Here is a 27,237-nt window from a genome sequence, read left to right on the forward strand (position 1 = left end):
TCCTCTGTCGTCCCTTTCTCCTCCCGCCTTCAACCTTTCCCAGCATCAGGGTCTTTTTCAATGCGTCAGTTCTTCGTATCAGGTGGCCAAAGTATTGGAGTTTCAGCTTCAACATCAGTCCTTCCAATGTATATTCAGGACTGATTTCCTTTAGGATGGACTGCTTGGATCTCCTTGCTCTCTAAGGGATTCTCAAGAGTCTTCTCCAACACCACAGTTCAAAAGCATCAGTTCTTTGGCGCTCAGCTTTCTTTATAGTCCAGCTCTCACATCCATACATGACTACTGGAAAAACTATAGCTTTGACTAGACAGATCTTTGTTGGCAAAGTACTGTCTCTGCTTTTTAATATGCTGTCTAGGTTGGTCATGACTGTGGCAAATAGGGATTACTCTTCATTGCAGCGCTCAGGCTTTTCATTGAAGTGGTTCCTCTTGTTTCAGAGCACAGGCTCTAGAACATTCAGGCTTCAGTAGTTCAGCTTCCAGGCTCCAGAGCTGGCCCAGTAGTTTTGGCGCACAGACTTAGTTGCTCCATGGCATGTGGAATCTCCCCAAATCAGGGATTGAATTTGTACCCCTGCATTGGCAGGCAAATTCTTATCCACTGTGCCACCAGGGAAGTCCTCTTACAGTGTTAAGGATGGCTTTTTCATTTATAAATGTTAGGAAAAGTAGAAAGGAGAATAATATTTTATGACCTGGGAAAATTGTATGAGACAAATTTCAGTGTAGTTTCAACAGAGACCATATGCCCTTCTAAGTCTACAATATTTACTATGTGACTGCCTTCAGGAAAAGTTTGTTGACCCCTTGGTTTAAAAGATAAGCGTTCACTTTATTAAAACAGCAAATTCAAAACCCTATTTTGTTCTTCAGCCTTTAAAAAACCAGGTGGTTACACACTCATGAAACCACAGTCAAGACAGAGAACATTTCCATCTCCCCCCAAAGATTCCCCAGGCCGCTCTGCAGACCATCCTTCCCTTTGCTCCGATAGCCAGGGAGCCACTGATCTGCTTTCTGTCACTGTATAGTAATTTGTGGTTTCTAGAATTTTGTATAAATAGAATCATACAGTGGGCACTTCTTTATGACTGACGTTTTTATCCAGCATGCTGATTTTGAGATTCATTCATGTCGTTATACGTATCAGTGATTTGTCCTATTCGCTACTATAGGCTTTTCTCAGCTTTGTTTAGCTATAATTGACAAATAAAACAGTAAGATATTTAAAGTGTTCATCTTGGTGATTTGCCATGTGTGTGATTTGCTCTAAGCGTACAAATGGACCGATTTTTCTGGACTCGCTACAGACTTTACTATTAGACAAGACTATTAATAATAAACTTTTGCATAATCTGTTCTGCATAGAAAAACCACCCCAGAGACAAGGAAACAACTCACTCACTTTAACTATTTTATTATTGTCATTGTTGTTATTATTAATAATAATAGTATTTTAGTCTACAGATTCTGGGTATTTCCAGTTCCCTATGGCAGAGATTTCTCAAAGTAAACCAAAATAATTTCAAACTATGTTTTAAGGTTCTAGTAAATATAACAGTGTTTAAATAGTCATGGTAAAGTTTGGCAATTTTTGTAATTTCAGTTAAAACTATTTTTCATGTTCAAAGCTTAATCCAACTGGAATCTCTTCTCCACTTTCTATTAAAACCTTTAAAAATTACCCTCAGATTCCAGACCTCTCCTCCACTCTTTAGTTCCATCTCAGTACTCTTACGATCACTTTCAGCCTTGTCTGTTCTCAGTCCTGCCACCCAACTCAGTATGTCCTTCTGAACATGTTCTTATCTGGGAACTCTCAAAGCAGGGTGTTGGTGGGGTCAGGGGTTTGTGGTGTTGTAACTTGACAGAAAAAAACAACTTTAATTTTCAGTCCCTTCTATCTTGTCAGAAAGAGTCCTGCTCCTGATAAGTAGTATCACAACTGATTAGCATGCCATGCTTTGAAACTTAACAGAAGCATAAAGAACATTGAGAGTCTCTGCGATAAAGTCCTGTAGGACAAGGTTCAAGAGGAAAAACTGAAGGACGTGGACCATGCCATCTGCAGATGAAATTGCTGAGGCATAACTGAATAATTGTCCTCTGATTCATGAGTATACATCCCAAAAAAGACTGACCAAATGTTTCTCCTGCCCATAAGTGACATACAGAAAAAAGGGTTCTTAAATTGCAGATAGAAACTTTAGTTGTATAAAACAAAAGGTATCTTATCTATAATCTGGATATTTGTAGTTAAAAAAAAAATTATTGCTCCTAGAATTTACAAAATTTAGAATAGACATCGGTCTAAGCCTCAACCTTGAAAGTAAAGCCATGCTACCCAGATAATTTAGTTACAAACATCTCTGAAGCCAGCAGACTAAGCTAACTGAACTTCCATTGACTCTCTTTGCTCTGAATGCTGCTGCTGCTGGTAAGTCGCTTCAGTCGTGTCCGACTCTGTGCAACCCTATAGTCGGCAGCCCACCAGGCTCCCCCATCCCTGGGATTCTCCAGGCAAGAACACTGGAGTGGGTTGCCATTTCCTTCTCCAATGCATTGAAGTGAAAAGTGAAAGTGAAGTCGCTCAGTGGTGTCCGACCCTCAGCGACCCCATGGACTGCAGCCTTCCAGGCTCCTCCGTCCATGGGATTTTCCAGGCAAGAGTACTGGAGCGGGGTGCCATTGCCTTCTCCTTGTTCTGAATAGCAGCCCTTAAATTAGTAAGGAATTTTAGAAGAACTTGATAGAACCCATGGTGAACACTAGGTAATTACTGATCCCATCCAAATATTTTTAGGAGCATTTGGGTGATAGTTGTTCCCAAAGCATTCTAAATGTTTCAATTGCACTGAGAGCCGGTGGCCATCAAGATAACTCACTCATTTTCCTTTTCTCTGTATATTTAATACACACATCAGATTGAAGAATCTAATTGTAAATAAGAAAATTAACAAAAGCAAGTTAAAATCCAAAAAAGAGCTGTTGAAAAAAATGTGAATCAGTGACAGATGAAATTCCTAGTTTTCTCACACCTGAAGAAAATGTACAGATGCATAAATACAGTATTGGTCTTTTCAATTCTGTCGTTGGTACGAAATCCGTTGTCTCTGCTGCTAAGTCACGTGGTGATACAAAACAGCAGTAGGTCAGCAGCTCTGTGTGACGCCAGAAGCAAGAAACCACGGAGACTTCACAGGGGTGTCTGCCAAGCGGAGAGCAAAAGCAGAAGCTGTGAAGCCCTCTAAGGAGAAGCAGTCACAGGAAAAGGCAGCAGCAATATGCAAACTCAGGCCCCGAAGAGAAGCCAGACACAGCCAGGAAGTCACCTGGAGGTTCACGGCCAAGCAAGCCCACCACCAAAGGGGCACAGATCCAGAAGAGCAGAGACCAGCCATTAGTGGGTGTTCATTCTCCTGCAAGAGAGTCTTGGCACATGTAATGTGAGAAACACAAAGACTGAGCCAAAGCGAATTTTTATTGAGCAACTCCCAAATTACCTAACTATAGTGAGAAAATGAGAGGACTCGAACCAACACCTGCCTGTCCCCACCCCATCCTACTCTCTGTCACTAATGAAAATTAAAAACCAGAATCTCTTATTTAACAAATAATTCTTAAGCTCCTTCTGGGTGCCAAGAACCTATGAACTAAAAATTACATCAGTGAACTAACTGGACATAATGTCTTGCTTTCTAGGATGTTACCATTGAATCAAAGATACTCTTTTTTTGTAATCCCAAATTTGTAATTTTTGAGTTGAAAAAATATAGCCTAATTTTATTGAAGATTTCATTCTTCTAAGTTCTTTATGCTGCATTGTTCTGTGTTCTTTCTTAAGCTATCCAAAAGATAGGTGGTTTTGATTAGGCCACTTGTAGGACTGTACTGCCTATTTCTTAACTATTTTTCATAACAGAATTAACATATACCTGGAGATTTTGAAATTTTACATTTTCCTTAGGTCTCCAAAACCATTTATTCCTATTATTTTAATATTGTTGTGCTTCAAAGTTTTAAAAACAGAAAAAAAAAAGCAGTATTAATAAATGGTCCTTGTGTCTATATACTCTTTATCTACATAAAGATAAAAATAAAAGATATTGTTAAAAAACTTGATCACTACTAATATATTGACAAATTTGCTTAGACTATTTTTTAATCATTATTCTTAGAAAAATGATAAAGATTTATTATAGGAATTGAAACAAATAATAAAAATATAAAGATTAAAAACTTTTAAAGTCACTTCAAACTTCATCCATAAGTAATCTTCATAAATATTAAGTGACTATTATGATGTCCAGGAATTTTCCAAGTTTATTAGCACAAACCACAAATCCAAATTGCTTAGAGAACCCCAAGCAAAGAAAAGTATCCTTAGGCATATCATAGTCAAATTCTTGAAAATCTGAATAGCAGATCGTGAGGGCAGCTTGGGGAAGTGAAGGGAACATTGTATTCAAGAAAATCATAATAGAAGTTAATACTATTCTCATCAGAAACTGGAAACTAGAAGACAATGGAATGACCCCTTTAAAGTCCTGTAACAAACAAACAAAACCTGTTAACCTGCAAATCTATATCCAGTGACAATATCCTTCTAATAGCAAGGTACAATAAAAACACTTTCAGGCAAAAGCTGAAAGAATTTATTTCCAAAAAATCTGAGCATCGGGAAATGCTAAAAAGAAGTTATACAGACTGAAGGGAAAGGGAAATGATGGGAGAGAAATCTAATTCTATGAAAATTAATGGAGAACACTGAAAAGAGCAAGTAAGTCATTACATATAAAGGTTTATTTAACAAAGCATTCCTACTTTATTTATTATATGTCATTTTGTCACAGACTGTTGACTATTTTAAAGTAAAAATCACATTTAAAATAAAAAAGTGATGTTCATATCTGAACATCATTTCAGATATCTTTCTAGACATACTAAATATGATTGGATGCCTACTTATAAATGTTTTAAATATGTGACCATATTATAGTTTCCGTAATATACAAAATTTAATTTCAATGTATTTGAATTTGTCTTGAGAAAAGCTAAAATGGAAGAGAAATAACTGTTAAATATCAAAAAATGCTTCTATACCACAAAATATATTCTAATCATCACAAGAAATATAAAAGGTGTATCTTAAGTCAAGAAATTATAAATACAGTAAAGGATTGGAATCACTGTTTTTTATAACCTAGGTATTTCAATTTTATAGTATCAACTTGAATACATACTGTAAAAGATGGACTAAATAGACATTTCTCCAAAGAAGTCATACAGATGGCTAACAAACACATGAAAAGATGCTCAACATCACTCATTATCAGAGAAATGCAAATCAAAACCACTATGAGGTACCATTTCACACCAGTCAGAATAGCTGCGATCCAAAAGTCTACAAGTAATAAATGCTGGAGAGGGTGTGGAGAAAAGGGAACCCTCTTACACTGTTGGTGGGAATGCAAACTAGTACAGCCACTATGGAGAACAGTGTGGAGATTCCTGAAAAACCTGGAAATAGAACTGCCTTATGATCCAGCAATCCCACTGCTGGGCATACACACTGAGGAAACCAGAAGGGAAAGAGACACGTGTACCCCAATGTTCATCGCAGCACTGTTTATAATAGCCAGGACATGGAAGCAACCTAGATGTCCATCAGCAGATGAATGGATAAGAAAGCAGTAGTACATATACACAATGGAGTATTACTCAGCCATTAAAAAGAATACATTTGAATCAGTTCTAATGAGATGGATGAAACTGGAGCCTATTATACAGAGTGAAGTAAGCCAGAAAGAAAAACACCAATACAGTATACTAACGCATATATATGGAATTTAGAAAGATGGTAACCATAACCCTGTGTACGAGACAGCAAAAGAGACACTGATGTATAGAACAGTCTTATGGACTCTGAGAGAGAGGGAGAGGGTGGGAAGATTTGGGAGAATGGCATTGAAACATGTAAAATATCATGTATGAAACGAGTTGCCAGTCCAGGTTCGATGCACGATACTGGATGCTTGGGGCTGGTGCACTGGGACGACCCAGAGGGATGGAATGGGGAGGGAGGAGGGAGGAGGGTTCAGGATGGGGAACACATGTATACCTGTGGCGGATTCATTTTGATATTTGGCAAAACTAATACAATTATGTAAAGTTTAAAAATAAAATTAAAAAAAAAAAAGATGATGAAATCATCAATACTCAGGTCTCCTCCCATTCACTCTTCCGAACATTAGGTGTGTGTGTATGTGTGTGTGTGTATGTATATATATATAAAATATATATATACACATGTGTATGTGTATATATATACACATGTGTGTATATATATATATACACACACACACACATATACATAGGGGAATATATATATATATATGGGGTTAATATTCTATGTTTTACTTTGTCTAGGCTTAACGTTTACGTATGAATCTATAAATATAATTCTTATAATTGTAAGATAATTCCAGCATCTAAATGCATAGATGGTAGTACCTTTTACATGATTGTTCTGCCATCATCATTACTGAATTCTGTTTTTTCATTGGTATGGACAGTTCCTCTCTTTATTAGTTATATTTTATTATCATGTAGTTTGTTTTTTTTTAACTCAAGAAAATTTATGAATGCTGCATTCCCAGCATTGTCTTTATGTTTGATAATTTCAAATGCTATATTGGCTGAATATAATATTCTTTCTCCCACAGAACTAAATAAATATTGCTCCATTATCTTTTAACACTAAAAGTTGATATAAAGACATCTGAAGGCAGCCTAAAATTTACCATTTATTAACAGACTGGCTTGTTTTCTTTTGGAATCTCTTAAAGTTTAACACCTAATAAGGCTATGATGTGGTATCAAGGAATCTATATCAGTTTCCCTGGTACATGGTATTATAGTTAATACTTTCAATCTGTGGATTAAAGTTTTTGGTTTTTTTCCAGGAACCTTTTCTTGTGTTAATATTATATATTTTCATTCATCTTCAGTTACATTCATTGAATTCCCTTTTTCACGGATAGTAATTACCAATTCTTGAGTATTTTTCTTACCGATTAGCTTCTTTTATTCCTTTAATCGGTCTTTTTTTATCTTAATCCACTGGAATTTTATATTAGCCAAACCTCTTCCTGTATTTTCAAATTCTCTGAGTCATGATATGCCTCATCCATAATCAGTTCCAGCTACTGATAGCTCAGTTGTTCATCAACTCTCATGGCATCCATGAGATCTGTGGTGTCTATAAGTCCAATCTTTCATTGCCTATAGGTGTCCAGCTTTTTATTCCTCAAATATCTAAGTGCTATAATTTAAATTTATATTTTAATATAAAACACATATTTATAAAATTTACATTTTAATATAAAATATGTATTTTATATTATAAAATTAATATAAACAATAATTTAATATTGCAAGAGGAGTCTACCATCTGACCCACCAGAAAAGCCCTGTTTTTTAATATGAGTCAGTTCTTTGTGTTTTAATGGCTTGCTAGGTACTGTCACAGAGAAGGCAATGGCACCCCACTCCGGTACTCTTGCCTGGAAAATCCCATGGATGGAGGAGCCTGGAAGGCTGCAGTCCATGGGGTCGCTGAGGGTCGGACACCACTGAGCGACTTCACTTTCACTTTTCACTTCCATGCATTGGAGAAGGAAATGGCAACCCACTCCAGTGTTCTTGCCTGGAGAATCCCAGGGACGGGGGAGCCTGGTGGGCTGCCATCTATGGGGTCGCACAGAGTCGGACACGACTGAAGTGACTTAGCAGCAGCGGGTACTGTCACTGGTATATTTTTATCATATATAATAGCCTTTTGCCAGAGACTGAAATAAATATTAGAAATAGAGGCCACATGGAATCAGTATGTTAGGATGCGGGACACATGTAGCTCAGGATTGCTGAGAGCTCTTGCTGTGTGGGTGTGTCCATGCTCACAGGTGGAGGACGTAGCATGGGGTTTGTCACACTCGCTCCAACTGGCTGTGCATGCAGGCCAGCATTCAGAACGCAGACAAAATTATGAACTTATGTGTCACATTATTTAGAGACAAATAAAATTAAAGGTATGAGCTTGGGCAGCTGTTAAGTGGGTTGGTTCATTTACTTGATTTTCTTTGCTTTTTTATGGGAATACAGTTGCTTTACAATGTTGTATTAGTTTCTGCTGTATCACATCGTGAATCAGTCATATATATACATGTATACTCTCCCTTTTGAGCCTCCCTCCCACCCTCCTATTCCACCCCTCTAGGCCATCACAGAGAACAGAGCTGAGCTCCCTGTGCTATCCACAGCAGCTTCCTGCTATCTATTAATATTTCACTCTTTGCAGTATGTATATCTCAATGCTACTCTCTCAATGCATCCCACCCTCTCCTTCCCCAACACGCTGTGTCTGAAAGTCTGTTTCCTATGTCTGCACCTCCATTCCTGCCCTGCAAATAGGCTCATCAGTACCATTTTTCTAGATTCTGTACATATGTGTGAGTATACAACATTTGTTTTTCTCTTTCTTACTTACTTCACTCTGTATGACAGGCTCTAGTTTCATCCACATCACTTCAACTGACTCGATTTTGTTCCTTTGTATGGCTGAGTAATATTCCATTGTATGTATGAACCACATCTTCCTTACCATTCATCTGTCAACCGACATCTAGGCTGCTTTCATGACCAGGCTATTGTAAATAGTGCTACAGTGAAGACTGGGATACATGTGTCTGTTTTGAGTTCTGGTGTTCTCAGGGTACACGCCCAGTAGTGGATGCTGGGTCATATGGCAGTTCTATTTTTAGCTTTTTAAGCAACCTCCATACTGGTCTCCACAATTTACATTCTCACCAACAGTGTAAGAGGGTTCCCTTTTCTCCACACCCTCTCCAGCGATTATTGTTTGTAGATTTTTTGATGATGCCATTGTGGCCGGTGTTAGGTGGTACCTCATTGTAGGTTTGACTTGCATTTCTCCAATAATGAGCAATGTTGAGCATCTTTTCACATGCCTCTTGGCCATCTAACCACTTTTTTTGTAACCTGAAGAAATTATGGGATGAGAAAGGCAGAGACAAAAAGGACTGCTGACTAAGACAGCGTGCCTTTAGTTATGGCTTGATACCTGGTGTGATCCTCCTGAGATCTTTGTTTTCCCCCATTTATTTGTTTATTTTTGGCTGTGCTGGGTCTCTGTTGCTGTGCGGGCTTTTCTCTAGATGTGGTACATGGGCTTCCCATTGCGGTGGCTTCTCTTCTTGTGGAGCACAGGCTCTAGGGCTTCAGTATTTGTGTCTCCTGGGCTCTGGAGCACAGTCTCAGCAGACTTAGATGCTCTGCGCCATGGGGGAGCAACATGTAGGACTTCCTGGATCAGGGATCAAACCCGTGTCTCCTGCCTCTTCTTTACCACTGAGCCACCAGGGCGGAGAAGGTGATGGCACCCCACTCCAGTACTCTTGCCTGCAAAATCCCATGGACAGAGGAGCCTGATAGGCTGCAGTCCATGGGGTCGCGAAGAGTCAGACACAACTGAGCGACTTCACTTTCACTTTTCACTTTCATGCATTGGAGAAGGAAATGGCAACCCACTCCAGTGTTCTTGCCTGGGAATCCCAGGGACGGGGGAGCCTGGTGGGCTGCCGTCTATGGGGTCGCACAGAGTCGGACACAACTGAAGCGACTTAGCAGCAGCAGCAGCAGAGCCACCGGGGAAACCCTCCTCTGAGATCTTTTTACAAGCTTTTAAAAGCTTAACTGTTCTTAGCTGAGGGCTGCATCTTAGGCCTCAGAGGGGACACTTAGATGAGGTTTCCGAATCAGTATGAAACCCTGAGACTTCACTTCCTTCAGAGACAAGCAGCTTAGTCAACTTCCTGTTTCCCCACTTCTCTGCCACCGCTTCTTGGGTGAATTTGTTAAATGGCAATGTTGATTCTTTCCCATCTTGTGTGGAACTGACATAAATTACTGAGATAAGCAGCCAAAATCTCCTGTACTTATTTGCTCCCTGATGATGTTAAGAGTGTTTATTAACTCCTTTAGAGCAGGGGTAACCTTCAGGATCTAATGCCTAATGATTGAAGCTGGAGCTGATGTAATAATAATAGGAATGAATGCACAATAAATGTAATTCACTTGAATCATCCCCAAACCATCCCCCCGGCCCCAGTCTGTGGAAAAATTGTCTTCCACAAAACTGGTCCATGGTGCCAGAAAGGTTGGGGACTGCTGCTTCAGACCATTATGGTCTCCTTTGTGTCTCACTGAGCACTTGCTAATAAGTTTAAATTCCTGCATCAAAATAAATTCAGAGCTGGCCAATCCAGATGTAATCCAACTAAAGATTTTTTGAAAGCATTTTTTCATCATTGTAGTAGGAAATCCAGCAAAATAATCAAAACAGCAATACACAGAAAGAATCTCCTTCTCTGTAAGCTTTCCCTAAATAAAGACTAGGAAGGACAGATGAATTATATATATCCTGCTTCAGAAACAGTTAACCTATCATTTAGTAGATTATTAGCAACTTGTTAGCAACTTGGAGTAGGAGCCAAATGTTCTATCCTTGCATCTCATTGCCTGGCAGTGTACATAGGGTAGTCAACACATTGGATGGAGTAACTGGGATTCTAGATGCTCTCATAAAATTCTTTTACAGAATGCCATACAGCAGAGGGGTGAGGAATCTGCTGCCAATGCAGAGAATGCAGGAGACGTGGGTTCAATCCCTGGATTGGGAAGATCCCCTGGAATAGGAAATGGCACCCCACTCCAGGATTCTTGCCTGGAGAATCCCATGGATAGAGGAGCCTGGGAGGCTACAGTCCATGGGGTCGCAAAGAGTCAGACATGACTGCGTGGCTGAGCACGCGCTCACACACACATACACACACACACACACACACACACACACACACACACACTCAAAGGAGAACCTGAGATTTAACATACAGCTTTTGAAATAGGGACTTGTTTTTACTCTGAGGTCAGAAACCTCCACAGCTGAGTACTTTGGATAATGAAAGTCCTTTTTCTATATTTGCCCAGCCTGAACTGGACACAGGCAAATGTCATACAATCTGCATTTAAACATTCTTTTCTTTCCATTTTAACAGTGTTTATATTTCCTGATACACATCTAAAAGGTTCAGAGTATTTACTGTATATGTAAATACGCTTTTAAGAAAAAAAAAAAAAAACACAGCATATGCAGTTTTCACATGCAAGTTATTTTCAGCAGATAGTTCCTCCTCTGAAGCACAAAAGGCTTGATATAAAAACAAACAAGAGAGAATGTGCTGTTTTAACAAATGGGTCCTTGGAGATCAATTTTTAGGACATTTTTTTTTTCCAATCTAGCTTTTACCCCATCACTTAGTCTCACTTAGAGAAATCCTGAAATAAATCAGTGACATTCTCACAATTCTCAAGGCTGACAGTTTATTTTTTTTTTCCTGTTTTGTCTATTGCTGTGGCCAATATAGTTAAGTCATACCCATGTGAAAAATTACTTGTACAATAAAAATGTTGGACGTGTGTGTTTTCAGGAAGATTTGTTTCTGCTAATGTGCATGACATCATTTGCACGTGAAGCTAATTCGCTTACCCTACGTAATTTAGAATATTAATGTTGTTGCCAAAAAAACAAAACAAGCCCAATTCAAAAGGAAATTAATGTTTCAGTTACTAATTTTGCATTATGGTTAGAGTAATTGCGTTTTAAAATATTTTAGCAGATAAACCACTGATTTCAAAACAGAGTTGTTAATTATATAGACTGGATGCCAACTCAGGATGGGGTTATTTCAGTACAAAAAGGAGAAAATCCTAATTTATAACAATATTCCAGAAATGGCAACAGAGATCAAATGTTAATATTCCTACCTTTCAGACTGTCCTCTAATTTCATTTTCCATTAAAGGTTAGTTGTGATTCTTGTGCCTTGAGGATTTTCTAATAGACTTTTTACTATTTATTCCAGCAGGTACAAGTCTTAAGTCCACAATATTGTTTGCTTTCCTGCTTCCACACTGCCAGAAATATTAGGGGCCATGGGAGAATGCAGACCTCAAAACTGACCATACTTAACTTGTGTTTTATGAAGTTTTGACATTAACTCCTTTTTTTTCTTTAACAGGCTGTGTGTCTTACTTTCATTTTTATGGATTAATATAAGAATTTTAGTAACTAAGGAGATTCTTATTTGCTTCCAAAACTTAAACATCAGTATTAATAGACACAAAAGGCACAATTTAACATATTTTATTGGCTGAGTGTAAAGGTCAAAATTACCAAGCTTTATAGAAGCATGATTAGAAGTATACAGTAGACCCCTTGTAGAAATCATGAAGGAAAGCCAGTGTAGGCAATGTCTGGAACACAATTGCAAAATGTGAGTTGCTCCCTGTGACGGAAGCAGAGCAATTGTCGAGTTTGACTAGATTGCAAAAGAATTTAAAGGGGCAGCAGATGTTTAAGAAGGCATGAGATAGCTTTGTCGTCCTCATGTAATGTTTGCTGAGAAACATGCTAAGTATTAAGCAATCCATACTGAATCCCTATGCAGTGATTTTATTTCCACCTGAGATACGTAGGTGAGATAGATAAACAAAAGCAGAAGGCTTAATTAGTCCTGCCCTTGCCTCAGTCTCTAAGGTGGCTGGAGCATTACTCACCATTTTGCTGAGAAAAAAATTAAAGAAGAGAGTGCAATAGGTGCGGGAAGAAATAAAACAGTAATTTAGGCAAGAGATTGCCCTGTAAAACAAAAGGTACACAGTGAATCAGACAGACACATTTCTCTGCAGGTCTGTATTCAGGTATTAGTAGAGCTAGATTTCAGAGTTCTGATGTTTTAACTAAGAAAAAAATGACTTGTTAGCGAGAAGGCAGTTTTCTCAAATGACATTGAAGAACCTTTGTGCCATTCAAAATTTGCAACGGCCTCCTGCTTCAAACACGTTTTGTCATTCCCAGCTTTGAGGAGAATTTGGAGAATACTTGTAGAAAGGCAGCTGTGCTTGCAATCATGTTTATTCTTTAGCTCCGGTCGCAGGCTTCCCTTTAACATGCTAGTATTCTCTTCTTTTGCAGGGACTTTATGTTTTTGTGGTCTATTTCATTCTACACAACCAGACGTGCTGCCCTATGAAGGCCAGCTACACAGTGGAAATGAATGGGCACCCAGGACCTAGCACCGCCTTCTTCACCCCCGGGAGTGGAATGCCTGCTGCTGGGGGCGAGATCAGCAAGTCCACTCAGAATCTTATCAGTGCTATGGAGGAGGTGCCTCTCCTTGCCCTTTCCCCTTCTCCGTCTGTCTGTCTGTCTGTCTGTCTCATACACAACCTTTCCATTTTATAGAGTACGAGTTAAAAGGTGCCACGTAACTTTCAGATCCTTTTCCTACTGACATTCTCTGATATCTGATATTTGCTGTGCTTCCTGCCGTACCATGTCTGTTATCTAATTCTTTTTCCTCTGTGCTTTGTGAGCTCTGCTCACCAGTGGTTTGTACTGGGAAGTCAGCATGTGATTTGTCATTTCTTTTTTCAGAAGCTTCCTAATTTGACCTTTGTGTGTAGTCACTCAGTTGTGTCCGACTCTTTGTGACCCCATGGACTGCAGCCCGCCGGGCTCCTCTGTCCTTGCAGTGACTAAATCTGCTTCAGAAATGGTGTTTCAAATACTGCTCCCGCATGAAAACATTTTCACGGCTCTCTTCCTTTGCCCATCCCAATTCACCATTCAATCCCAGCAAACAAACAAACCTCCCACTGTTCCTGACCACATCGTTTTGGGTTCCTGTGTCTAAATCATGTTGCCACCAACCCATCAATAGTGCCAGCCACAGCACTGGCACCACTGCTCGTATTTTAAAACGTACCTGAAGTTATTTGTGGAGGAAGACATGGTCAGGAGGGTTACCCTGACAATTTCTGCAGTGCCTAAGATGTGCCTGCCTACCATTCCTTACAGAGCTTAGATCAGTGTCTCTATATTAAAGAGCCAAGGGAAACAGTATTTGTGTTTGTGTCCTGAAAAAATCAAGAAATCAAAGTACATATATCTGAAAAGAAAACAGGTAATAGGTGGGTAGATAAATAGATAATCTGCCTGTTCAATGATATGTTTTGTTGTCTTTCATGTTAAATTTTGAAAGCAATTTTATTCATGTTAGGTGAAAATTAAGGTAAGTGAGCACAAATAAAGTATCATATTTAAAGACTGGGATATATGTTTAGTACCCTTCAATGTTTAGCAACCTAGTACCATTTCTATATCCCAGAAGTTCTTAAAACTGAATTATTTTCACATCACAGCTGATAACAATAGAAACAAATATTGCCAGAATCAGCAGTGCAGGAGTAAATCTTTAAAAAAAGTTTTTTTGTCTCTTTGATTGGTTACCCAGTTTAGATCTGTCTAGATCTGAACTATACAATACACTAGCTATTAACCATGTATGACTGCTTAAATTTAAACTAGCCAAATTTAAGTAACAGTAAAAATTCAATTCATCCATCACCCTGGCCACGTCCAAGTGCTCAGTAGCCATCGTAATGGAGAGTAAAGATATAAAATGTTTGTAGCCTCACAGGGCTCCACCAAACCATACTGAACCATCACCGTCCTGAAGAGTGCTAGTCCAGATGTTCTGCTGCTTCAGGAAATTTTTTAAGGTTTCCTCTTCTCTCAGATTGACTTATCCCTCCCTCAGATCACTCTCCCCAGTTGCGAGGCATCCTGTAGTCCCTCAGAGCACCTTGTATTGGGAGGCAGCCTTTGTGACGGTTCAGTTCCTGGCCTGGGCCGCTGCTTGAATGTTCGTCGCGGGTGTAGCACAAAGCCATACCCTCAAGTGCGCCCTGCATTCCTCAGAAGCTTGGAATTGGCCTTGCTCCAGCTGTCAGCGAGGGACTGGCGGAGACATTCTGAAAAGCCAGGCAGAGAAGGGAAAGCATTAGGAAAGGAAGGATTAAGGGATTTTTTTTTTAAGCAGTAACCAAAAAGGAAGCAAATATATTTACTCACTTCAAGATAGAACTATCTTTTTCATCATTTAAATTTTAAAAAGGAGGACTTTAGAATTCTATCAAAGAGCTTTTCTTCTCAATTCAGTATATCCTTGTAGATAGCTACTATATTTAAAATTCTATTTTTTATCTTAAAGATTAGGAGAGTTCTTTTCCAGTTCTTATACTTTTAACAGCCTTTTTTTTGTACATATTCTGTGAAAAACAATTAATGTATGGATTGGGTTAAAAGATACTTCTCTTTCTCCACACATGACAGCATAGAAATCTACAAGTAATTCTCATAGAGAAATTGTTTAGTGTCACCAGGTTAGAGTGTGTCATGAAAAGACGTACTTTTCTGAGGAACAGGTAAAATTAAATGTCTTACATCTATAAACAGTTCAGCTTCCCCTTCTCTTGGTCTTTGTAATGAGGTATAGAGATAAATAGCTCAGATAGATTTCAGGATAAATATATATGTACTCATATTATGGTTTCCTTTTCTTCCCATTCCAAAGGTGCCACCTGACTGGGAGAGAGCATCCTTCCAGCAAGCCAGTCAGGCCAGCCCTGACTTAAAGCCAAGCCCACAAAATGGCGCCACATTCCCTTCCTCTGGAGGATATGGCCAGGGGTCACTAATAGCCGATGAGGAGTCCCAGGAGTTTGATGACTTGATATTTGCATTAAAAACTGGTATGTGAACCCATAAACCCATTAGAAGGAAGCACTCTTGCTATGCTATGATTTATATATTCTTCCCATGAAGTTTCAGAAGTACAATGTCACCCTTAGCGCATTCCAATTCCCATGACCCATTCCTAATCCCAGCCGAATTCTAGGATATTTTGTTCTTGGCACCAAATATGAGACAACCTAAAAATAATTGACAATTTGCTTCTAAGAAAAAGGCATATTTTAACTTGATGTAAATATCTATGCACTGAAATCTTGCTGGATAGAACACCAATTGAGATAAATTCAGCACTGTAAGAATCTGGTAGCAACCTGCCTGAGAGAGTTCTGCCTCTGACCTGCCAAAGAGAATTTCTTATGGAGTAGCTCTGAGGCAGAAACTTTCAAAGGCAACATAACATGTCTCTCGTACAGTTCTACAGTTTTTAAAGTGCCATCATATATAGTATTTCATTGGATCTTCCTATATATTCAGCTTCACCAGTCTGTGACCTCCATGGAGAGTTGTTTTCCAATCAAATATGCAACTTCTTTCTTTTCTTTTTTTTTTTTCTCAGAAAAATGTTGATCTGTCACTGCTACCAAAAGTTCAGTGAACTTTCACATTTCCAGATGTACAAACATTCAAGAAGATATGTCTGTGCTCAGATGAATTTATTGAAACAGTTATTCGAAAGTATATTCTATTATATATATTCCTGTGTTCAGATCCATGCTTGGCAGTTGGTAAACCTTTTGTAGATGTTGTTGGAAAATGAATGAATGAGAGAGAAAAAAAAAGAAAGGGAAGGAGGAAGAAAAGAAAGAAAGGTGAAATTTAAGAGTTTGCTAGGCGGAATAGACATTCACACAAACATGACATTAAGAGTAAGATAAGTAGTGGAAAGAGTTATTAATTATTGAGGATTCAAGGAAATTTTTTAAAAAATCTGATCCATTGTGTCTTGAAGAATATGTAGAGTTTATGTAAGTAAAGCATAGAGGAAAGGCATTACAGGCTCAGGGAATAGAATTAGCCAAAGCCCAGGGCTGCAGGGGATGGGGAGTGGGGTGAGTGAAGTCAGGCAGCAGGAGAAAAGCCTGGAAAGCAGTCTACCTGCTTTGTTTTTCAATCACTGTAGTTCCTCAGCTGGGTTTCAGCTGGCACCCTGTTTGGGATATTCACAGACATGCTCAGTGAAAAGATCCCCCTGACCAGATATACTTGGGAAACTGCAGAGATTCAATATTCAGTTGAGCATTTTAGCAGATCTAAAAAGTCCTAAAGAAACCCACTTCATTCACCTGTGGCTTCCAGAACACAGTTAGCTACAGATTCATCTGAGGAAGCGAACACTTACTGACACTCTGCATGATAGAAAATTCTCTTCAGATGCCACGCTAAGGGGTGGGGTTTTTATAGAACTCAGTAAGCCATGGAGGTTTTTGAGGAGGAGAACGACATGTTCCCACTGGTTTTGAGGCAAAGTAACTCTTAGGGAAGTCTGAAGAATAAATTTAGAAGCAAAATCAGAAAAACTGAGAGGTAATTCCCATAGCCCCAAGAAACATGATTTAAACCTCAAATCTGGGAGGTGGCAAGAAAAAGGACAAGGGGAATGCTTAGGAAACACGAAGATGACAGTCAGCAAAGACTCATGCTTCTCACCTAGGAGACTGGGGAATCTTACATAGAGCATTCGCTCGTTTATTTGCTCTCAAGGGGACACTGGTGAGTTCAGACTTGGATCATTTGATCATTCAGCCTGGTGGCTCTTATATATTCAAGTTGGGATCTTTGGTGAGAGATCAAGGTTAGAGGTGATGATCTTGAATGGCATCATGCAGAGTTACATGTGAAACTATGGGGAGAAATGAGTTTACTCTGGAAGAGTGGAAGCTAAGAGATGAGATGGAAAGAGGTGAGGAAGGAAACAGAGAGGGAAGAACGGAAGACATGATGAGAAAGGAAAGGAAACAAGAACATCCAAGATAATACTTATGCTTAAGAGTGAATAGAAGAGGGTCCTACAAAGGACACTGTAGCAAGGTCAGCACGAGAACTAGAGAGAAGAGAGTTCCATGAAGGAGGAAGGGGCAAGTGTGTAAAATGCTCCTCCGAGTTAGGATGAGTTAGGGGGCGTTCAGGTTACAAATAATTCTCAGGGTAGATTATGTGCCCGGCATTGCAAAGCAGACAGTTGCTGTTATGACACGTGAAGCATGAAATGAATTCCTACAACATAATTAAATTAGATCTGGGTCCTATATATATAACAAGTATTAAATGCATTCCGTTGAGGAATGCATGGAATGACTTGCTTACTTATAGACTGAGTTTAGCATTCCTTAGAGTTCACGAAACTCTTTTAGGAAGTAAATGCTTAAAAAGACCAAAATAGCAGTCTCTCACACTGGCTCCCTCTGTTTTTAGAAAAGCTACTATAATAAAGTCCTACCCCATAGATACTTTCCATCATAGAATATGGTCAAATCAAAGGGGCAGTCCACCTGCCATTCTATCCACAGTGGAATTCACAGTTGACACACAGGCCAGGTTTGGCTTAACCAGGAGTTTCATTTGAACCTCATTGCACTTTTAACATTTTTTGGAGCCAAAATTTTAAAATGTAGAGATATCCCATAAAAATCCAGAATTTCTTCATTAAACAAAAAAAATCTACCAATAAAGTGCTTAAAATCATTGCTTGATTGGAGCCGAGTAATGGCTGCTCTTCCAGTAGGATGTGAGCTCTTCAGTTTGTCCAGTGTCCACCAGCCCTGTGTCACAGATTCATGCGAGCCTCCCTTGCAAGTGTGATGTTTGAGTTTGTAAACCTTGACCTTAACTGTGGGCCACTCAAAGTCAAGTACTGGAAACAGTGGATCTTCCAAGTCTTTCTCATTGGAACCCCTAAACAACTTTGAAAAACTGTGTTACTGTTTGCATATATCTAAATAAGCATCTAAAGGTGTCATCATGAGTTTAAATAGTATCAAACAATATTATTTCTATTGTTATAAATTTTAGGGTTTAAGGGTTTAAGTACCAGAGCAATTTGATGCCCACTGTTATTCATTTTATTTCAAATATATACAAGCAATCTTTTCCTTTACAGTTGGAGATTTTACACCATTCTCTTTTCTCTTTTAACTTGTATTGCCATTCTACTCACAACACAGAATTTTATCCTAATTTAATATATTTTATGTTTGAAATTCATTTGATTGGTATAAAATACAAGCCCTGGCCCCCAAAGCAGTCATGGACTTGTTTTTCCATTTAAATTTTAACCATATTGAATTTATTTATTTTTTTCATTATATTTTTAATGGAATAAATTGGCATGAAAAGGTAGGAAAACCAATTACATTTATGGTTTTAAAGTGAAAGTGAAGTCGCTCAGTCGTGCCCAACTCTTTGCAACCCCATGGATAGTAGCCTGCACCAAGCTCCTCCGCCCATGGGATTTTCAAGGCAAGAGTACTGGAGTGGGTTGCCATTTCCTTCTCCATGAATTTATTTTTTAAAAAAGAACACAAAGAAAAAGAAAACACAATTGACCATTTTCATTTTTTAAATAAATTATTTGTCCCTGTATGAGAAATTCAGATTTCACTCTAAAAAGAGGACATAGCATCTTTCAATGAGTTGTTCTCGAAATACATCAGCCTCGGGACTTTCCTGGCAGGCTAGTGGATAAGACGCCAAGTTTCCACTGTAGTGGGTACAGGTTTGATCCCTGCTTGGGGAACTAAGATCCCAGCATGCCACACTGCACAACCAAAATGAGGAAGAAGAAAAAAGAAATCCATCAGGCTCTTCACAGGCAAATGAGACACTCGTGCATTCGGCTTTGAAACAGGGTGTTTTTTCACTGGGGTTTCTCCCAGAGGGACTAATCTGACTCCCCATCTTCCTTAGTCCGTTAACTCCCTTCTTTTACCTCAGACCAGTGACACTAATGTCATGGTAGATGTTTCCTTACTGGAAACCTTTAAATGATTTCGTTTTCAGTCAGAAGAAAATAAATACCAAGTCCTTGAACACAAATGAAAACATTCAGAATCAAGGTCCAAATTCATGAACTCCTCAAAGAACCCATTAATAAATTTTTCTTTCAGAGGCATCACATAAAACTACAATGACTTATTTAACTCCAAGAACTTAGGCATTCCAGTGTACTAAGCAAAGTTAGATGGAGATCAAAGTGGAAAAGTAGAATTTGAAAAGATTTTGATTTCTTTGCCTCAGAAGCCAATTGAAGGAGTGCGACCTTTGTATCACTGCCACATTTCAAAAGGCCATAGAAAATAAGAATGGGCTTTGAGTTCAGAGACGTTTGTGTTGAGATCCTAGCTCTTCAGTCTTCTGTCTGTATGACTTTCAGTAGGGAGCTCAACCTTTCGGTTTCCTCATTTATCACATAAGGATTCTCATTGTTAGTTTTCGTGAAGTTTAGAGATTGTCTATGTGAAGAGTCTACTGTAGTGTCTGGCAGAATTAAAATTCAGTATGTGGTATAAATTATTTGTTATTATGCTTAAAAACAGCTTTAAATGTTTATAATGTATTCTGTAACACCTGAGTGTTTGCTGACTCATAACTCTTGAAAACAGTGAGGTAGGTTGGTGCCTGAATATCTGCCAAGTAGTTTGAAATCTATTCTATAAACAGATGTGTGAACACTTGAAACCTGGGGGACAAAGAAGTCACACAGTTAGAGCTGACCCCATAAGAGACCATTAGTTCAGTTCAGCCCCTCAGTCATGTCCGACTCTTTGCAACCCCATGAACCGCAGCACTCCAGGCCTCCCTGTCCGTCACCAACTCCTGGAGTTCACCCAAACTCATGTCCATCAAGTCGGTGATGCCATCCAGCCATCTCATCCTCTGTCGTCCCCTTCTCCTCCTGCCCCCAATCCCTCCCAGCATCAGGGTCTTTTCCAAGGAGTCAGCCCTTTGCGTGAGGTAGCCAGAGTATTGGAGTTTCAGCTTCAACATCAGTCCTTCGAATGAACACCCAGGACTGATCTCCTTCAGAATGGACTGGTTGGATCTCCTTGCAGTCCAAGGGACTCTCAAGAGTCTTCAACACCACAGTTCAAAAGCATCAATTCTTCGGTGCTCAGCTTTCTTTATAGTCCAACTCTCACATCCATACATGACTACTGGAAAAACCATAGCCTTGACTAGACGGACCTTTGTTGACAAAGTAATGTCTCTGCTTTTTAATATAAGAGACCATAGGATGTATTAAAAGACAACACCCTACATTTGGTGTCAGAAGTCCAGTTGGAGGGACTTCCCTGCTGGTCTAGTGACTAAGACTCTGTACTTCTAATGCAGGGAGCCCACCTTCAATCCCTGGTCAGGGGACTAGATCCCACATACTGCAACAAAGATTGAAAATCTCACATGACACAACTTAGATCCAGCATAGCCAAATAAATGAATATATATATATATATATATATATATATTTTTTTTTTTTTTTTTAATAGAGAATTCCCTGGCAGTTCAGTGGCCAGGGGCTTTCACTGCCATGGACCTGGATTCAGTCCCTGGTCAGAGAACTAAGATCCCACAAGCAGCATGACATGGCCAAAAACAAAGTAAAATTTTAAAAAATAAGTCCAGTTGTATATCTTCATTCTAGAATTTCCCTGCTATATAACGTGGGCCACTCAGTGAACACCTCTGATCCCCACTCAATCTCTGTGTCTATAAAACAGGGCTACTGTCATGCTTTCTAAAGTATGTTGAAATGTCGAGGAGAGACTCTAGATAAATTTGAATTGTTCTTTGTAGTTCCTTTGACATCGCCTGTTCAGTCTACCAAGAGGGAGAGTTAACTATCATCACACTTACTGGATTTTTCATAAAGTTTTAGCTTAAAATGTAAGCATGAAAATGCTTTTCAGAATATCAGGATGCCTATTGCCAAATACCTTCCTAGACCACTGAATGAATTACAAAGAGACAAGAAACCTGGGCAGTGTTCCCAGTTCTGCTGTGTTACACTTGTGTGGAGGATGTGTTCTGTCTTGACTCTCGGCGCGGGATCAGGATTTGGGTATTGTGCATTTACGTCAACTGGGAGGAGCCTGAAAAAGGAGGACGAGGTGGCTCACACAGATGTGGTGACTCAGGCAAGGCTATATCGAGAACTTGCTGACATTGTTCAGGGCTCCACGCTACTGGACGAGGAGGCAACAGCCAGTCACTTATATAGCTGCACCCATGTTCAGCCGCTCAGCCCCGTGTACCCTGACCCTCACAGTCTGCTCAGCAGGGTCTCAGTTCACAAGCTTCTTTCTAGCATGCTTTGTCGCCATGCTGGGCAGATGCTTATACATTCCTAGTGTCATTTAGAGGGGCTTCCCAGGTGACTCGGCGGTGAAGAATCCACCTGCAGTGGGGAGACGTGGGTTCCATCCCTGGGTCGGGAAGATCCCCTGGGGAGAAAATGGCAACCCACTCCAGTGTTCTTGCTGGAAAAATCCAACAGACAGAGGAGCCTGGTGAACTACAGTCCATGGAGTCGCAAAGAGCTGGATGGGACTGAACACACTCAATGACATTTAGAGCAGGCCACCTTTGAAATCAGAGGGAGCTGGTGCTCGATTGTTACATTAAGCCCCACTTTCCCCTGGTACTAATGCTGAGGTCCTTTCTGTTTCTCTGGAGTTAATCCCATATTGGGCAACTGAACCCTTGAGTTACTCAGATCAAGCTGCTATAGGCCTCAGGGCCTCAGTCACTACTTTATAAAATGCCAGTGTGTCACTGATCCAGTGGGAGGTTCTTCTGTTATAAGTTGGGCAGTTCCTCTGCTTCCCTGGCAGAGAAACATGGGCCCTTTGTCCAAAGACAGTGTGGCAAACTCAAATATTACTTAAAACGTAGGGCCAAACACCATAAGGGATTCAAGAAGACTGATAACAACAGCAGCAAAAGACTAGAATATGTCTATTTGGTAAAGTCCAGCCGGGTTAGTATCTTGAAAGTTCCAATGCAGCAAGTTCCAGGCTTGCAGTTTACATTAGGAACTAATGTTTGTTCTTGAGAAGGCAGTGGAATGCAGAATGGATCAGAGGGACATTCTGATGAACTGGTGATAAAAATTAAAGAGGCATTTTTAAGAACTAAGATGCAGAGCACAATTTATTACTATACTCAACAAATATTTACTGAATACACGCAGTGGCTGGGCACTGTCCTGTGACCTGGGGACATACTCCAGTGGAAGAACTAGAAATTTTTAAAGAGAATCAACATGTTGTCACGGGTAGCACAGGAGATGCTACCTGAGTTGCTATTTATAGGAAGAGTGAAAGCAACCAAGCAGAAGGGTTGAGGGGCAGAGAAAGAGCCTTCTAGGCAGAAGTGCTGATTAATGACATGGTGGGGAAAGGAAGTGACCAGTGGCTCTAGTGAGACATTTAGGCTAGAGAGCAGGCCAGAGTCAGATGGATCAGCCTTGAAGCTGGGCTGAAGACAAGCCCTCCAGAGGTCAGACAGCAGGAGGAGATGCAAAAGAAAGCAGAAGAGCTTTGAAAAGGGTCCACAGGATAAGATGGGCCAGTGTGGTGTCACAGAACCAAAGCCAGGCAGTGGGGTTTCAACAGCAGCCTTTAAAAGAGAGAGAGTGGGAAGGACAGAGACCCAAAGAGGGAGGGTTTGGCTAGAAGGAGAACCTTAGCAGGCTTCTGCTTCCATCTCCAACTAGGTTGAGAAGAAGCTAATCCACTGTCTTCCCATAGCTACCAGCCCTGCAAAACTGCCTTTCCTACATCCCAGGTAGAAAGAGAAGTATGAGCTGCCCGGGCAGCTGGCTTTTCTCTTTCCTTCTTGTTGGCAGTCTTGTGCCCAGCAGAGGGGGTGGGGCTGGGAGCTGTAATCTCTGATGATTCAGCCAACAGCACACCCTGTGACCATATCCCTATTGTGTCTGTGTCTGTGTGTGTGTGTCTGTGTAAGAGAGAAAGAGAGAGAGTTTGTGTGTTTACACATTACAGAAGAAAACAGCAAGGTGTTAGTCTAGCCTTGTGTCAGGTTTTCTGAATCATTCTGAGTTGGGAAAAAAGTAGTAAATAGTGGCACTTCCTCAATACAAAGATTCTGGGTGCTATCTGCAATCAACAGCTAGCTTTGTGGGATTCCTATGCAGATCTGATTTTGGCACTGTGTTACATAATTATTTTTATCTTGGGATCAGATCTGAGTCATTCAGAGCCAGTGTCTTCTGGGCACTGATACTATACCATGTGTTAATGCACGGTTTTCTCAGGTCCCTGCCCCTCACTGAGGGTCAGCTGAGGGACCTACTAGGTTCAGTAGATGTAGGGTTGGAGGATATATGTTTTCTAACAGCAAATCCTACCCCCCAGCCCCCACGCTGAAAAGTTCTAATTAACTTGCCTGATTTCTTTTGTACTTTAATAAACCCCCAATTAAGAAATGGTGTTCTTCGGAGTAAGTTATGCCTGTCAACCATGTAAAAACAGGAAAAAAAGATTGAGAACACAAATCCATGTCTTTAGAAATTAATCTGTACTTATAGAAACTACCAAAAGGAATTTAAAATACAGTTTAATAGTTGTTAGGTGTCAATAATATGTATTCTAAGTGTATAGCTCACTTTTTACTAAGAGAGTGGAAATAGATGTGTGATGACTTAATGGAACTTGACTGTTAATTTGCTGGACTAATAGGTGGGAGTTTCGTGTTTATTCTTTTTCTGCTGCAGGTGCTGGTCTCAGTGTCAGTGATAATGAATCCGGACAAGGCAGCCAGGAGGGAGGCACCTTGACTGACTCCCAGATTGTGGAACTCAGAAGGATCCCCATCGCCGACACCCACCTCTAGCACCTCAGTAATCATTAGAACGAGGATACTTTCATATTTGTATTGGCTCTGTGCTAAAATGTTCTATAATAGGATTCTGTGAATTGTACTGGATGATGAAGCCAGAAGTGATTGTTGTGTTCGGAATATAAATTACTTACCTTTGTGCACCCTGAAAATTAACTGCTTACAGTGAAAGCCTGGATCGATTTCTATCAGTTAATAGGATTGATTTATATCAGTTAATAGAATGTACATATTCCAAGAGTATTCGTTGTTTTTTAATAATGCTAACATTGTTTAATAAAAGTAATAACAATCAATAAAAACCATAGAATCCATTTGGCATCACCCAAGCTTGTTGTTTATGAGAAAATATTGTGCCCAAGCAAAGAAGCAAATTCTGTCTAGCAGTGTGCATCACCCTGTTTCTTCCCACATTGATACAAGTGATCCAGATTTAAGACTTCACCTTTATTCCTAAAAACTGTAAAATGTATTGTCTGCTGATTTTGCACTCAAGTATTGATGGAGTACTGTAGTTTACATAGTCTTTCATCAAAAGTATTTATTTCTGCTCATTATAAAATTAGGGAACTGAACATCTTCCAGAATGAATGTTCTGTTCCCAGTTAAAAATAACTTCCCCAAGCATTTTAACACAGCTAAGAAGAGGATCATCCAAACAGTGCAGAGTTGTTTGGGAGAAGTTATTTCTTGGTTTGGATTTTTCAGTCTTTGTCTTGGAATGAGAAATCAGAAAGTCTGTCCTAGAACAAACACTATTGTGTTCAAGATGATTTCATTGACTATAGTTCCAGAAGAATCCTTTAAGGACAGAACAAGTTTGTTCTAAGAAAGACTTTTTGGCCTTTTATTTTTAAATTCTCAAGTATTTGGGGAAAAATCAGTAGTCATTTTAAGAAAAAATTAAAATTAAAAAAAAAAAACCAAAACCCACCTAAGGGAAATTTTGTTGTTAATAATTTCCCTTAAAACCGTAATTAAATCACTCAACTGTTCTATTATCACCGTGAAAAAATGGCTTTATTTTTTATAAAGCCTGAGGTGGTGGTATTGATCTTGATGGATTATAAAATGACTCTCCTTTCTGCTCCCTGTTGGTACTCCCCTACTTCCATCTCATATTATATTGTTTTGAACAGAATCAAACAGCGTAAAAAACAAAAACATTATTGGCAGAGTCACAATCCTTTTTAGGAAGTTTAGAAATGGTGGTAATACAATTGAAATATACATTAAATGACAAATGAATTTGTTGTCTCTCTCAATCTACAGCATTGCACTGTAGTGTCTTCCAAAATAGGGTAGAAGCAGTTGATGAAATTGGTTATAAAGTAAAAATTTAGCATGAAAATTTTGAAATGGGTAATAACCATTTTAAAAATGTTAATAGGCTTTAATGAATTTGAGGCTTAGATGATGATTGTAGAAATGTGAGATTTCATGGTGTGGAATCCATGAGTCATAATTACTGTAACATTTTTTGGCAGATAATTCAATTCTTATTTGTCACTTAAGGTGAAGTTAGCTTATTGTCAGCATTTTTAAAGCTCCTAAAAGGATTATAACTCCACCATGATGAATAACAAAGGCAACTGTCAATATCTATTTTCATTTCTACTTGTCAGAATTGGGAAAAATCTGGCCAAAACCACTATCAATCAGGGACAGCTTTCTTACTTCAGCTCGCTGAGTTTCTATTGCCATCTCACTAAAGAATCAGCAGAACCTCCTGCCACTGATCAGCATGATTCGTTAAATATTAAAAGGAAAGGCATGATTTTGAGAAGCTACAGTGCTAAAACAAATAAGCTTTGTATTCCAACAACGGCAATGTTTTGCCATTCAGTTTCCTCTCAATGTAGAATAAAATGGGACATCAGCCAGGGAAGGACATAGGAGGAAGCAAATCAAATCATAATCTTGAAAATTCAAAAACTAGAAGTGTGACACTTTGTGATCTTTCTTTTCCAGGTTTGTTACTCCTCCATGACATTTAAAAAATAGAATTATTAAGATAGATTATTATTATAATTATTAAGATATTCACATTCAATACAACTCACCCATTTAAAATATGCAATTCAGTAGTATTTGACTATATGATATTCTTGGGGTTTTTCATTTTTGTTGGAGTATAGTTCCTTTACCATGTTAATTTCTGCTGTACAACAGAGAGAATCAGTTATATGTATACATGTATTCCCTCTTCTTTAGATTTCTTTCCCATTTAGGTCATGACAGAGCATTGAATAGAGTTCCCAGTGTTACACAGTTCTCATTTGGTGTTTTTTTGTTTTTTTTTTTTTTAATTGTAAAATATGTGTAACACCAAAATTTGCCATTTTAGCCATTTTTAAATTCAGTGATATTAATTATCCTCACAATGTTGAATATTCATTACCTTTACTTGCAAAACATTTTTATCACCCTCAGAAACTCTGTATTCACCCCATCACCTTGATATTTCTTCCCTCTGTCAGTAGACATCTAATTTAATTTCTTTGGGAAATATCTCTGCTTCTGCATTTTGTGATTATTTAAAATTTGTGTTTCTTGTTGATTTAGTTCTTTCTCAAGTTTTTTTAGAATTTTTTTTTTTTAAATAGGATTTTCCTAATTTGGATGCAAGTGCAGACAGGTA

General features: G+C 39.1%; 1 protein-coding gene across 1 annotated transcript in view; it reads left to right on the plus strand.

Annotated features, from left to right (window-relative positions):
* The window catches only part of ADGRV1 (adhesion G protein-coupled receptor V1), a 538,620-nt gene extending 513,726 nt beyond the window's left edge, over nucleotides 1-24,894 (plus strand). Inside the window, exons 88-90 of the mRNA XM_055564426.1 lie at nucleotides 13,119-13,310; nucleotides 15,562-15,739; nucleotides 24,472-24,894. Coding sequence (XP_055420401.1) covers nucleotides 13,119-13,310; nucleotides 15,562-15,739; nucleotides 24,472-24,590 — 489 coding nt within the window. The 3' untranslated portion in view covers nucleotides 24,591-24,894. The remainder of the gene's footprint in view (nucleotides 1-13,118; nucleotides 13,311-15,561; nucleotides 15,740-24,471) is intronic.
* The last annotated feature ends 2,343 nt before the right edge of the window (nucleotides 24,895-27,237 follow it).

This window comes from Bubalus kerabau, chromosome 1 (genome assembly GCF_029407905.1).
Source record: "Bubalus kerabau isolate K-KA32 ecotype Philippines breed swamp buffalo chromosome 1, PCC_UOA_SB_1v2, whole genome shotgun sequence".
Classification (NCBI taxonomy): domain Eukaryota; kingdom Metazoa; phylum Chordata; class Mammalia; order Artiodactyla; family Bovidae; genus Bubalus; species Bubalus kerabau.